Source organism: Felis catus, chromosome B3 (genome assembly GCF_018350175.1).
Source record: "Felis catus isolate Fca126 chromosome B3, F.catus_Fca126_mat1.0, whole genome shotgun sequence".
NCBI classification, from domain to species: Eukaryota; Metazoa; Chordata; class Mammalia; order Carnivora; family Felidae; genus Felis; species Felis catus.
In genome coordinates this window covers 67,697,062-67,712,188 of record NC_058373.1, presented here as the reverse complement: position 1 = coordinate 67,712,188, position 15,127 = coordinate 67,697,062, and the positions used below count along the sequence as shown (strand labels likewise).

The 15,127-nt window shown below is 35.4% G+C and overlaps 1 protein-coding gene across 1 annotated transcript in view; it reads right to left on the bottom strand.

Annotated features, from left to right (window-relative positions):
* AQR (aquarius intron-binding spliceosomal factor) overlaps positions 1 to 15,127 on the bottom strand; it is a 98,432-nt gene that overhangs the window by 38,797 nt on the left and 44,508 nt on the right. The window contains exons 15-20 of the mRNA XM_011283083.4: positions 14,657 to 14,759; positions 12,047 to 12,167; positions 8,738 to 8,879; positions 5,492 to 5,670; positions 2,004 to 2,171; positions 554 to 723 (exon numbers count right to left, since the gene is read on the bottom strand). Of these exons, the coding sequence (XP_011281385.2) occupies positions 554 to 723; positions 2,004 to 2,171; positions 5,492 to 5,670; positions 8,738 to 8,879; positions 12,047 to 12,167; positions 14,657 to 14,759 (883 nt within the window). The remainder of the gene's footprint in view (positions 1 to 553; positions 724 to 2,003; positions 2,172 to 5,491; positions 5,671 to 8,737; positions 8,880 to 12,046; positions 12,168 to 14,656; positions 14,760 to 15,127) is intronic.

Sequence of the window (15,127 nt, the reverse complement as noted above, 5' to 3'; positions counted from 1 at the left end):
ATAAAGCGATAACGTAGAAGCACTGTTTTGGGGGAGAGAATGAAGAAAGGCACTTGTGCCGAAGCTAGCATTACCAAATGCTAAAAATCGCTCAATGTTTACGTTTTGTAATACACTTTCCAGTAATAAAGAATCTTCTTTTATCAAAACTCCTTGTCTCCATTAAGTTATGAAAGTAAAACTCTCCAGCCCCTAAACCTTTCTTTTCCTGCTAATGAGTAAACAATGAACATGTTTTATCACAGCAATTCAGAGCCCTGAGGTATCACATCTGTATTTGTAAAGTGATTTGGATACAAATCATTGTAAAGTGATTTCTTTCTTAAAAAAGAACTCCCAGTAAATACATAAACAAGCAGTTTCTTTACCTCATACTGGCCATACTGAGTATCTAATATACCAACAGCAAGGAAGGAGTCTGACCTGGCTTAATTTATATTTTAAGTTTCTACACTCATCAAAAGAGTGTACCTCATAGCTATGTATTTACGTTTTAGAAGTTATTCAAATTAAACATAGTACTACTTTTAGTTACACACAACTTAAAAATTACCTTAAAGTTATTTTCCTTTGGCTTTCTCCTCATTATGATATTGAAAGTTTCGTACACATCTTCTGCTCCATTTTGTATAGTATTGGTCATATCTTGTTGATACTGGTTTGGATCCAAAAACACTCTAAATGTCCTTGACTCTCCTCTAAGATTGGGTCTTGGCTCAGGTCCTAGACATTTTGAAAAGATTTGGTAAACGAAATACACACTTTTCAAGTATCAAAATAAGTCAGCAGTATTCCTTTTCTAGAAATGATGAGTAAACTGTCCAGAGTTAACTCCAGTCATTCCCCTGAGTAGATGCTACGAAGCTGAAAATATTTCCTCCTTTCCTTAAATTCTTGCTATTTCTTTTCCCAGAATAGTCACGTAATGTTTATGATGCAATGCCACGGACTGCAGTTATCTATGTCCTCAAACAAAATAAGAGCCTTAGAAGTCAAACAACTTTGTCAGTCACTCATAGCTCCTACCACCGCCTTACTTGGCTGATCACTTTTGTCATCCACATACCATTCCTAATATCACCAGTGTGAAAGGAAATTTCCTTTCTTTTTGTCTTAGACCTCTAACTCCGGTCCCGATATGTGGCCTTATGTTTATTCCACCTTTCCCATTTTCTTTTATTCTAGTAATAAGATTAGTTTAATTATCAGCACTTTTGAGCCATGGTGCAATCTTAAAATCACAGGTGGTAGAGGTTAATTCTAGTTCTGAGAGAAGTTTAGTAAACAAATTGGAAAGTAAGCACTGGACACAGATGCATATATAATCTAACAGCTGTACCAAGTCAAGACAACATAAGAAAGAATTTCAAAGAAAAATCAATGATAATCAATGAGAGAATTTCAAAGAAAAATCAATCTAAGAAATCAAAGAGCTGACTAACCCTGTAAGATGGTATTTCTAAATGGGTAATGTCTGCATCTTAAGTATGACAATTCCTTAGACAAGGCAGTTCTGTTTAGATGTTTAGCATCCCGAGCCCCCATCTGTCAAATGCCAATAGCTCACCCTCCCCAACCCTACCCCAGTCATATGACAATATAAATAGCACCATACATTTCAAAATACAGGGTAGTATTAATCCCAACTGAGAGCCACTGCTACAATGAATCAAAAAAATAAAACTTAAAACACTAGGCAAATATGTCATAAGAGGTGTTTAGAGATTTTAAAAAGCAATATTGCAAAGTATTACAAAAATTTTAAATAAAGGTAACTTCAAAAGATCCTGTCCTTTCCAATATCTAATAAAAAGTTTAGAAACCATATTATTATTTCTAAAACTGGGTAGTAGGTAACTTACACATATTTTATACATAATCCTTTTGTGATGACTTATTATGTAAAACAACTAAAAAATATTACTTAAGATGCAAAAAGGAAAAAAGGTGAAGAATTTTATCATTATGTACACACTCTCTTTTAAAAATATAGATCACCATACCGTCTTCAATGACACGCCCTTTATCATCTAGCATGCCCTGGATTTCACAGCCTCTGACATAAACCAGGCCAATCTGCTCAATAAAAGGTCTCCTCCGGTCAAACTTGGTACCATACGGTTTTGTGGGACGCACAGTAATTAAAAAACAGACATCATGCTTACGAAGACCTGGTAAAACATAAAGATGCTTTCACTTACTAGAATGTTCTTGTTTTCAGTCTTTTGTTGGCAAATTCTCATCCTCTTATCTTTGGAATAGAGATATAAGAAACATTTAAAATACCAGATGCGATCGATGATTATATTTGCATTATAATATAATTACGGGTTTTTTCCTATCATCTTTAATACTCAATGTCTGACAGCAATAATTAAACGAAAATTTCTCTTTATATTAAAATTAGAAACTTTTATGCCATGAATACATTACCGAATAAGCCCTCCAAGTCATGATACAGCTCCAAAATTGGATGCTCGTCATCATTCTTATTTTTAACATTCTTAATAAGTAACCAAAAATATGGCTGGCATATAGTCCATCTATGTCATATTCAGCAGGCTTCTAACATCGGTTTAAACTATCCATCACTGCCATTCCAACAACAGTTTAACTGCACTCCCCGAAAGAGGTCAATTCAAGAATAATTTAACAAGGCACAAAAGCATTGTTTATAGATACCATCCTGAGAACATGTTGAATATATAGTTTCGTTTGGCAAATACTTAACATTTTTAAAGGTAAATGTCAAGAAATAGGAAACTTGTGCCAAAGTCCATAGCTTCTTAATCATTACATCAAATACTAGACTCAACTGGATCCCCCGCTCTATTAAAAGTAGACACATGGGAACACAAGGGACGCAAAATTAGATCTCATATCACGTAATGTCACACCACTTATGTGATGTGGTGTGAAATGAAAGAATCTTCATTTCTTTCCTGATTCGTTCTGTTAGCCAATGTAGGACGTAAATGCAAACTTAAATGGTCTGCTTGCTTATAATCTTGGTAATAAGATCTACAACTAAATCAAATCAGCAATTTCAGTCAGTGTGTGGTTAACAGTACTGGGACCATTCTGGTTTGTTTTAATATGGAGTGGGGTTTACGTGTGCTAGAAACAATTCTGATTCTGATAATAGCTTCATTGCTTATTTCCCAACAAATTCTATGTAAAGAAGCAGGAGAAGTGATGAGAAGGGGAACTATTCTACTATCTGAGTTGTACTGCCTTTAGGATTTCTGATCTGCACAACTCATTACAACTTCTAAGTCTTAGAGTCAAAGTGGCACTGAGAAGTAATTAGGTCCGGGGCACCTGGGTGGCTCAGTCGGTTGAGCTTCTGACTTTGGCTCAGGTCATGATCTCATGGCTCTTGAGTTTGAGCCCGGTGTCGGGCTCTATGATGACAGCTTGGAGCCTGGGAGCCTGCTTTGGATTCTGTGTCTCCCTCTCTCTCTGCCCCTAACCCACTCGCATTCTGTCTCTGTCTCTCTCAAAAATAAACAAACATTAAAAAAAAAAAATTAAAAAACAAAAAGAAGTAATTAGGTTCCCATCAATGTCACTTTTTGGCACCACTGACGGATGACCGCCTATTCCCTGCTAAAGCAGATCATTTTACTGTGGGACATCTCATATCTACATAAAAAACAAACAAACAAAAAACAACTTAGATAACAGCTCAACTATATTTCTCCTTCAACCATCTGTATGTATCTACTCTGTCCTGGCTGTGCCCTCTAGAGCAGAATCCAGCATTACTGTTTCATAATTCAGTTTCTTTAATTTTAAATGGGGTATTTAAGGGCCTGAGCTTCATACCTTTTTGAAGGCACAAGAAGAATGCTTTATATATTCAACTTAAACTCTTCAAAACTATCCTGTTCCTACAGAACAATATTCATTAGTACTTATAGAACTCCCCTCTGATTTTCTGCCTCCATTTTCTATTTAGTTAATCCATCTGTGATCAAACAGGGCCTGAATTTTGGCTCTGGCCTCCCAGGAAACACTTTTCTCCCACCATGCCCCATAATAGGAAAATGAATATACTGTTCTATAGTACCCTACTGTTCCCTATCTTGTTCATCAAAATTGACCCATTAGATTTCTCATTCCATCAGAGGCCTGTGTTTAAAAGACTGAAAGAGGAAAAAAAAGACTATTTAACGTCCTTCTGATAGAAGCCTCCAAAGTAATAAAGGAAAGGAGTTTAGGTAACTGTGTAAAACAGTGTTTATTTTAATACCTCCTTAAGTGTCAAAGGTATTAAGTATAAAACCTTCTCCAGCAACTTAATGCCTTTCTTAAGGTTCAGCAACAATAAAGGTGTACATTATTCTAGATGTGTGATGCACTAGATTAGATTGGAACTCTTTTGAAGGATACAAGAGTCACAAAAACAATCTGTTACAACTATACCCACTACAGTGGCCATCTGTTAAGCATCTGGCCAGCTTTGCTGCTGAATTCCTTCAGAATTGCTGGATAAACATATCATATAGTCCCTAAGGTTATAAACAGCTATGTTGGGAGTAGTAATTTCTGAAAACTGATCCATTAAGGGACTATCCTTTTCCTTCTGGCATGCCAAGAAGGTGGATGGAGATGAAATCTGCCAGCTACTGTTTCTCACAACAGGACAGCAAGCAAGAGCTCTCATAGACAGCTGGGGGAAAAACATAAAAGTGCCACTTAAAAATTAGTTCACGTGCCATTTCTGGTACAGGTGTTATCAACGTTGTAACTCTTTATTTGGCTTACTAACTACGAACATATTTGCCTCTACATAAAATTCACAGTGACACGGAAGTCCTGTCCCTAAAATCTTGCCTAGGAAAGAGCAGGGGAAATAAGTCATTCAATTTCTCTGCATCTATTATCTATCCTTGAATACATTTAATACCACTAATTCTTTATCTGACTTCCTCCCTTTGGTGCAAATAAACCATTATTTCTCTCTGAGTTATTTTCCCAGATCCCCTTAGAACTGCTTTTGAGTTTGTCTAATTTTGATATTGTGTCTTTATTTTCCACCAACCATATGCATCCCTATTCTCTTCACTCTGGCTGCTTTATCTCTTAAAAATACCAATTTTCCATAATAACTCTGCATGTGTACAAGTTATACATGGGCTGTCCCCCCCTTCTTTAGCAAACAGTAATATTTTAATTCTTTTTATACCAATCCTACAAATTCATAAATATCATCTTACTATATGTGACATTTAAAGAGCTCTCATCTCAGCTTCGCAAACAGCAATTTTCAAAATACTGTGATATGCATGCTCTTTTATGCTTTTTATTAAAGTATTGAGACATTTAATGATTCTTATATGATCCTTGTTATTTTTACTACTAATGAATATAAAGACAATGTTTAGAAGGGTAATGTTTAGTACAAGTGTTTTGCCAATTTTCTAAGTGAAAAATCTATAAACTATAAAGGCAAAATGTAGCTTTACTTTTTGAAATAGAGAATTACCTTCCCATTCATCTTTGATATGATCTCTGACATTCAGATTGATGGTAACATCCGCACGAACTCGGGTTGGCCAGTTTTCACCTATGTTGGGCTTGGCAACCTCAACCACAGTGAAAGCGACAATAGGCTGGGCCATTCGTGCCCAGCCACCAAACACTACACCACCATACTCAGACTGCCTGAAAACCAAAGAAGTGCATGATTACTCAAACAAAAAAGGACTTTTCCCCAACTTTGGGACAAGTGCAATTAGTAAGGAGGAATACATGTTTAGGTCCTAACTAAGCCCTGACATTAGTAACTCTTACTAATAAACTTAAAAACAAAAAAACAAAAAACAAAAACCAAGTCCCAATATATAAGGAATATATTCAACAGTATGAATTGGCAAACATGGTCCAGTAAAGAAAGGGACAAAGGAGGAGTAGCCTACACACACCCAGGAAAAAAAGGTAACTACATACATAAGAGAAGAGCCATGTTGTCAAAGAATAATCTATTATAATAATAGAATAACCTAGATTATAATAATAATCTAGCATAGTTAGCTTTAGTTTATATTCTTATCCTCTTCCTCTTTTCACCAAGATAGTCACAACTATTTCCATTTTATGTATACGTATTTCTATAAGCTGTTTTAGAACAAGCTAGAATTTTAAAAATTAAAACCAAACCAACAAATGATTAATATCTATGCAAATGCTTGCTTTAGGGCGTAATAGTTAAATCATTTAAAAGATGCTGCCATGAATTAGGGGTACAAATAAGCTAGTTGTAATAATCAGAATCAGTAACATTCAAATACCCATTATTTCTTCTTAGTCTAAGTAGTGCTTTAAATTTTACATTAAGTAGTATATCTGGGAAATTTGTAACAGAAATTCTGTAGCCACACTCCCAAACTGGAAAGCACTGCCAAAAATGACATGCTTACACAGATAAAGAAAAGCTATATTCCATTAAAGTCTTTGTGTTATAAGAAAAAACCTACACATTTTGTAGTATCAAAGAGTAAAACTAATTAAAAACAAATGTTCTGCATCCAGTGACTTGCTTAGTACAATTTCTAAAAGGTAATAACTATCACCTCCTCCATTTTTTACAATTTTACTACAGTATTAGTTTATACACCATAAAATTCATTCACTGTACATGCACACATTTCAATGATTTTTGGTAAATTTGCAGGGTTGTGCATCCATCACCACAATGTAATTTGAGAACATTTCCATCCTATGTATAAAAGATCCCTCTCATCTGACTACAGTCAATCCTGTTCCTATACCCAGGCAACCACTAATCTATTCTCCCCAACTTCTGCTTATAAAATCTACCTGCAACATGAAGCATTAAAGAGGACAGATTTCTGCCTGTATGTTGCTCAGTGGTTTTAGCAGCCTGAAAACATGATCATTAGAACCATGCACTGAGTAAAAATGCCTCCCTTCTCCACCTTCAGCACACACGAGCAGAAAGAAGTCTGGCCTCCTTTTAGATCTCATCTTTTTCTTTTAATGTTTATTTATTTTGAGATGGGGTGGCGAGAAAGGGGGACAGAGGATCCAAAGTGGGCTCTATACTGACAGCAGCGAGCACAATGCAGGGCTTGAACTCACAAATGCAAGAATCATGACCTGAGCCACAATCAAAAACTCAAACAAATGAGCCACCCAGGAGCCCCTAGATCTCATCATTTTTACGAAAATCTAGAAAAGTTTATTATCACAAGTTAAAACTCTCAAAAATGATATTTTTCCTCCTTAGCAGAAAATAATGTAAGTTAAAAAAAATTTCCGTTGTTAATAGACCAGAAGAACTCTAAGTATTTTTGGTTTATTTGACATTTAAGTAAAATATAAGTGAATTCTATTTGATAATCTGCTAATTAATAAATCCCTAGTTTGCAAAATGGCCAAAGTTAGGTCCAGAATCTGAGCATATACACGCAAGGTAACCATAAACTGAAAGGAAGCTTCCGATCAAACACTCCCCCCGGGGTCCAAACAATAGGCAATAATTTCAGCAAAGCTGTGGGCAGGGATGATCAGCCAGTGAATATACAAATCTCACAGTGCTAGCCTGCCTACTGACTCAACTGATTATTAAGTCAAAAATACTTTATGTTGTGTTTTATAGTCTCACCCAGAATAACTTTTCACATAATAATTAATTAAAAAATAGAAGTGTGTATGAAATAAAATGTGGAAGTGAAAAAAATAGATCATAATCACAGTGTCCATGTAGCTCTCTGTAATTAGTAAGGAGAGAAGCCTGGAAAATACCTGCATCAGTTCATATTCAAAAAGTGTTAAGCTTTGCATACAGAATGCAGCATAATTATATGTGCACGCATGGTATGACTATAATAAAAATTCATTTTACAGAATTAGTTTTACTAGTTTATGGTCACTTGTGGTATATAACTTACCCTCATCAATTTCATACTTAGAATGAAATAATAAATGAAGGACATAAAGTCATGTCTAAAACGAAAACTAACCTCCACAAATCTCCTAATGCACAGCTGCTTCCAATAACTAGAATGAAAGTCTTTTCTTAGCTAACGGAATTCCAAACATGAGCTAGCAGGCAGGGAGTTTAAGCAGAAGACTTCATCAAATAATGAGCCCTACTCACGGGCCCCCAAATAAATCCTGATTTAGTCTCTTCAAGGTAATCTATGGATGGAGGGCCAAAGAAGACTTCCCAACGTTCCATTCCATGTGATGCTCAGCAATGCTCCTCATCTCCTGCCAGGTCCCTTAGAGAGGCTAACTGAGGTACTGGTGACAGCCACAAGAGCAGCTGGGGTAGCAGGAGACCCCTTTATTATAAGCTCCCAGGACTTAAACCGTCCCGCCCTAGTATAGGCCCACTGGGTCAGCCCATACCCTCCCTCATTACCCTTTTACTCATGTTCAACCTACTCTCCTCTACACTTCTTCCCTGTCCCGAGAATGATGACCTCTCCCCCCTTATCTTATTTCCAGTCCCCCACCCCCAAGGATCCAGATACATATTTTATATTTTAGCACTTTTGATATACTCTAATCCACATTAGAGAATTTAGAGAATTTCTCAAAGAGTAAATTTACAGAAATCAGACAATTTCTCAAAGAATAAATATCATATTTTGGAGGGCATCTAGAAGCCAGGTATACTATTTCTAAACACACTTATGAGGTTTCTGACAGAGGTATGTCACGGTTTGCATCTCTTCATTACAAATGGAACCAATTTACTAACCATGGCTTCATTCTGCTGACACTATCCTCGATGTCCTGCCTAATTTCGTAAGTTGATTCTAAGCGGAAGAGATTAAAGTTCCTTAGAAGGTAATCATGGAGAGTCAAAAATTGCAAATTCAACTTGGGAAGAGCAAGACAACCTGAAAAAGAAAACAACATCCACATCCAAATTATTCTCTTACTCAGACAGCTGTACTATATATAAAGAAATGTACCACAAATTTGGTAAAGTCTAATTTAATGTTTAATATGCTGAAATACAGCATATTTGATAAGGTCCTATTTTTATTTTCACACAGAACTGAAACCAGGTTAAGAACTATCTACTAAGAACTGGAAAGGAAGAACAAATCTCATTAATACATATAACCACATATCAATAATTCATATACAAACAATCTTCTAAAAAATATTTGAAGATACTTAAAATTAATATAGTCTCAAGTAGTTTAAAAATTCTTCCTTTACTAACTTTTATTTGGCAAAGCTCGAAGTAATCAATGACCATAAACTAACCCCATGACAAGTTTATCGCAGAACCTAATTAGTATACTACAATGCATAAATCTATCTCCAGTGGTCATTACTGTGCTCTGAATCTCGTCTTTTGGCTAGACTTTAAGGATACGGCATTGGTTGTTATTCCTGGAGTTACTTCCATTCCCACTGTACCAAAGCAATAATGAACCTAATAGCAAAAAACATAAATAAAAAAATGGAGGGCACCTGAGTGGCTCAGTTGGTTAAGCGACCAACTTCGGCTCAGGTCATGATCTCACAGTTTGTGAGTTCGAGCCCTGCATCAGGCTCTGTGCTGACAGCTCAGAGCCTGGAGCCTACTTTGGATTCTGTGTCTGTCCGTCTCTCTGTCTCTCTCACACTACCCCTCCTCTTCCCCTGCTCATGCTCTCTCTGTCTCAACAATAAATAAACATAAAAAAATTTTATTTATTTCACATCATTTATGTTCATAAATTCTGATTTATAATCTGACTCAGTATCTTTCAGGCCAGAGGCTAAGGGAAAGCATCTCTTTGAGAGCACAATTTTATTAAAAAAAAGAAAAAAAGAATTAAAATGTCACCATTCTGCAGCCGTCATTGAATTAACAAATCTAGCTGTTAAGCAGCAATGGCAGCTAACATCATACCCACAAAAACAACCAGACATCATATGCCTCTGATGAAAGAATACAACACTACCAAGAATCTTGCCAGAGAGAAAACCTTAAGCCTGATCAAGCTTCTGCATTCAGGTACCAATCTGTAAGAAAAATAAAGAGCAGAGGGACATACTCGGGTGTATACTGAGTAGTCACTAAAAAAAAGCTAGACTGTGGAACAAACAACTCAGGTTCTTCAAAACAAAAGGAAGGGATATGAGGTACTTGTAAAGTAAAAGACATTTAAAAAATGTGCACGATTAACTATCATATGTGGATGCACAATTCAGTGATAAAACTATGAAGAAATATATAGTGATTACTATGGAAGTGAAGACATGGTTACTTTCAAGTGGAGGCAGAAGCAGTAACTAGGAAGGAGCTTATAGGAGGGTTCTGGGATGGCTAACAAGGTGGTTATTTCTCTTATGATATTTAGTTAAGCTCTATATTTATTCTGTGTGGCTTTCTAGATCTGTGTTTATTAAAAAGATCCAAAAAAGGGGCCAAAGATTTTACAAGAATTTTCTTTACAATTCTTACAATATATCTATTTTTATATCTGTCCCAATTTCTTCCTCTCCCTGGGAGCTAGAAGCAGTCTGTATCATGCAGTATTAGCTTTGATCTTTGCCTATTTATTATCAGCAGATGTTGAGCCCCCAAAACACAGGGCCATCCATGGTCACGAAAGAACAATGGCATGATATAGTCAACTGTCTGAAAACAGCTTAATTACAGTGAAACCATTTGGCAACTAATATTGTTCTGAAATACTTTCTTTCTATAAAAGCTGAAAAGATTTAAATCCCTTTTCCTTTAAGTTCACAGGAACGAAAGAAGAGCAATATTTTTTTTTTTTTATTTTTTTTTCAACGTTTATTTATTTTTGGGACAGAGAGAGACAGAGCATGAACGGGGGAGGGGCAGAGAGAGAGGGAGACACAGAATCGGAAACAGGCTCCAGGCTCCGAGCCATCAGCCCAGAGCCTGACGCGGGGCTCGAACTCCCGGACCGCGAGATCGTGACCTGGCTGAAGTCGGACGCTTAACCGACTGCGCCACCCAGGCGCCCCTAGAAGAGCAATACTTTCTATACCTGGCAAAATGTGTTTTATATGCTGACCAGTGTGATTGAGTAGCACCAAAAGGTACATGTATGATTAGGTCTATGTTTAAGAAAATATAAGCTATTTACTGCCAAACAAAATATGAAGTGGTATCTGCTTTGTAGGAACTGATTAGAAAAGAGATGGCATACATCCATGGTCACAAATGCTTTTAGCATGAACAAACTGGAAAAGTGAGAAAACAATGCACTGGCCATTGTAAGAATGAAAAAAATAAAAAATGAAGACTGCCTATTCTGAAATCTAGAAAAATTTTGGTGCACTGCGTATACTAAAGTTATGGCTTTAGGACAGGACTCTGAAGTATCCATTTTAAATAAATGTACCACTGGTGAGGTCTTTAAAACAGCTAAGCTTCTCATAATGATACCATTGTTCAAAAAATTTCCTTAAAATTTTTTTTGAAATATGCCTTCAAAATACGTCACAATATACTTCAGCATATACTCAATTTTGGCGAATTCTCATCCTTAAAGGATGAACAAAAGCATTTAGGAACAAATCTGCTGAAATAGGTAAACAAACCAGGGAATCCTATTTTCAATCAGACTAGGGGTTTATTATTAACAAATGACAATTTTTGGTGGTCATTAACTGGCTTAACAAGGAATTCAGAAGAACTTCTAAAAAAGGCTTTGAAATAAAACACTACCAAACAAAACCCATTACAGTGACATAATGAAAGCTACACTTCCTATACTATTAGGTTCCTTACAGTATTTTTATTGCTTATGGTCATATTTTATAAAGGATGACATATGTACATGACATAAAATATGTATACAGGTGCACATCTGACGACATGCACATACACACATTAGGACATGGTTAAATTTAATAAAAATCCTTAATGCTAAGCATTCAAATACTGAACAGTTTCCAGCTTTAAAATGAACTTGAAGGTACCAGAATATTATCCTAATGTATGTAACAGACAGAAGTACTTTCAGTTACCTATGATAAATTCTAAATTAAATTTCATGGCACACCTGAATCCCGTGCTTCTCTGGCTTACCTTCCCCAGAATAGTATTCAGTTGGGACAATATTTTCATCCCAAATGATTTTCTCAGTTGGATACAAAGGCATCTGGTTCAACTGCTGAATCTGAGAAATTCGACGTTCGTGACGAGATACCTAGAAACAGGTTCATGTAGAAAGTCAGAAGCATCTTTTGTTAAAATGATTTATGGAGAAATTCACCATAAAGTTTGAAATGAGAAGTTTTATCTCTTTCAGTTATGGTAGTACTTAGAGGTTTTTCTTTCCTTTTTCCAATCTCTCCATAAATCAAATATGAAAGAGGCACCCATTACGGTGAGCTTTGTAATCAGATGGATCTGAGTTCAACTCCCAGAACCTCTCTCTATGTATGAGCTACATAAAAACTGGGCAAGATACCTCAACTTCCCTGATTTTAACAATCTTTCAGTAAAACAGATAAAATACCACCTACCTCTCAGGTTTCTTATGAAAATGAAATAGAATACTGTAAAATAGCATCAAGGTGCCTTGCACATGCCAGCACTTAGTATTCATCAATGTAAGAAAAAAATGGGAGCCCTAAGTCCTCAATTAAAGTTTTTATTCTTATACTAACTAAAAAATATGGAAAATTTTGTTTATTAATAACCTGGTCTCAGCCTTCCTTGTAAAATGAGAGGTGGACTTGATGGCCTCTATGTAGATTTCCATTGTTAATATTATAGTAGTCCTCTATTTCAAACACAGAAATAAGCTTGTTCCCTAATTAATATGTTAAAATAATGATATATTTGAAAAATGTGTCATGTTCTCTTCAGTAGAGATAGTATTATTTTAGGAAAGAAGACAGTGTGATATCATCTAACCAATATGCATATTTCAACTTCTTCATCATTATTCAGATATTAGAAGAATCCAAAGCCTGAGGAAATCGTTTAGGAACAAGAGGAAATGAGAGATAATGCTGTAGCACTATAAATTTTTAAAACCGTTTTCTTTTTGGCATAAATATTTCAATTTTAAAAATAAAATCTTAGCTCTAAGACTGTAAAAGGCATAAAATCAAGCCTTATGTTTAAGCCTGTTTTCCATTAGAAAGATTCCTAAAGAAATCCTCATTTCTTTGTATAGTAAGGATTTATTAATAATCCCCAAACCTGACTTATGAGAAACGATTTTACATTGTCAGAAAATAGGACAAGGAATTTTTAGAAAGCACTTGGCACTCGGAAATAACGAAGAAGGCAAAGATGGTGACCCGAGACATACATTTCACACAAGTAATTATATCAATAAAAAAGTATTTTCCACACATGAATTAATTTAAAACTCCAGGAATTTCTCTCCAAATGGCACTGAAGCACCTGTCACCAGGCTTAAAACATCTGCTACAATAGTTTCTGGTAACTATTCCCGAAGTAGCATATCTTCTTCTCTACAGTAAGGAATTGTATTTTATACCCTATATTAAAAGTATTAGCTTGGAATATATGTCACAAAACTGTGTGCCCATTATGGCTCTATGTTAAAAGATGTATATATACTCTTACATAGTGTATGTTTGTAAAGTTATAAAAAACTTACTAAAAACTACTCAAACTATAGCAGAGGAAGGAAGTCCTTTAGGATCTTTTCAATAGCAAAGAGAAAACAAAAAACTAAAACAAGCTTTTTTTTTTTTTTTTTTTTTTACTCATGACACTAGCAAAAATTGGGATGAGTCATAACACCCAATGCTGGTACAAGCTTAAGGAGATACACTCTAACACACTGTTGGTGGGAAATGCACCTTTTTGAGGATAATTTGGCTGCATCCTATCTTTTAAATAAGCACATGTTTTAATCAAATAATTTCACTTCTAGGTACCTCTCCTAAATGTCCCCACATAGGCACAAAGAGGCATGTGCTAGGATCACATCATTATTTGTAAGTGAACATTGCAAACAACTTAAATATTCATAGTGTAGACATAATTACTCATACATTTTATGAATGATTTTACTAAAGCTAAAAGTAAGGTGTACACCTTTCCCTCAAATTTTTCTGTGAGCCTTAAAACTGCACTTAAAAAAAAGAAAACCTTAAAAAAAAAACCTTACCAAAAAAAGTATTAGTTTGAGAGATAAAGTCCACTACTTTCCAAAATGACTGAAAAATTCCTTAGAATTCTTAAACCACTACATCAGTGATAACTTATTTTCTTTAAACATTCCTGAGTTTTCTAATGATAAAGGTATACGTCAATATTCAAGGTACTTTAAATAACTTTTAAAATACACAGATAGACAGATATGAATACATATGTATTACCTGTGTGTGTGTATGTAACTGTGACCTCTAAAAGGCAGGAATGGTGTCAATTATCTATGCATTCCCCATTGCCTGAATCCAGAGCCTGACGAAGCTGCTCATAAATGTCTGTATGCAATGAATTCATGCCATAAAGCAGTTGTGAGAGGTAAAGTCTTGAGAAAAGAAATCTAACAGATGAGAAAAGAAATCTGACAAAACCAAATGATGATGTAATTGTAAAATAGGTAGCAACGATCTACTTACCCTTTACCCTGGAAAAAAAGACATACCCAGGTCTTTAGGTATGATTCAAAATGATAGGGAAAATTCAAAGAACATTAACATTTACCAGCAATTCTAGAAGAAATTCTTTATCAAAAGTTGTGTCTTCATTTTTAGGAAGAGTTGGTAACAAGCAGAGGTATGATGCCACCTGGTGGAGTGTATTTGAACTGCAAAATAAGGAATATTCAGATCAAGAGTATTCTATTAATTTAACCCTAGTTCATTTTTGAAACACCTAATTTTACAGATGGCTTAAAACATTTTACCTAGAAAATATAATCCTACGATACAGCAGAAAATTAAAAAAAACATTACCAATGAAAGTTAATCCCCTTAATGTAGGCTCTCAAATTATCGTCTGCATACCCCTATGGTCCCTGAGACCCTTCTAGGAAGTATGCAAGAAAAATACTATTTTATATTAATACTAGGACATTATTTGTTTTTTTCCACTGTCTTTACCTACACAGTGTAAAGCAATGGTGGGTAAACTGCTGACATAAGCTAAGGTGGTGGCACCAACCAGGACTGTAAG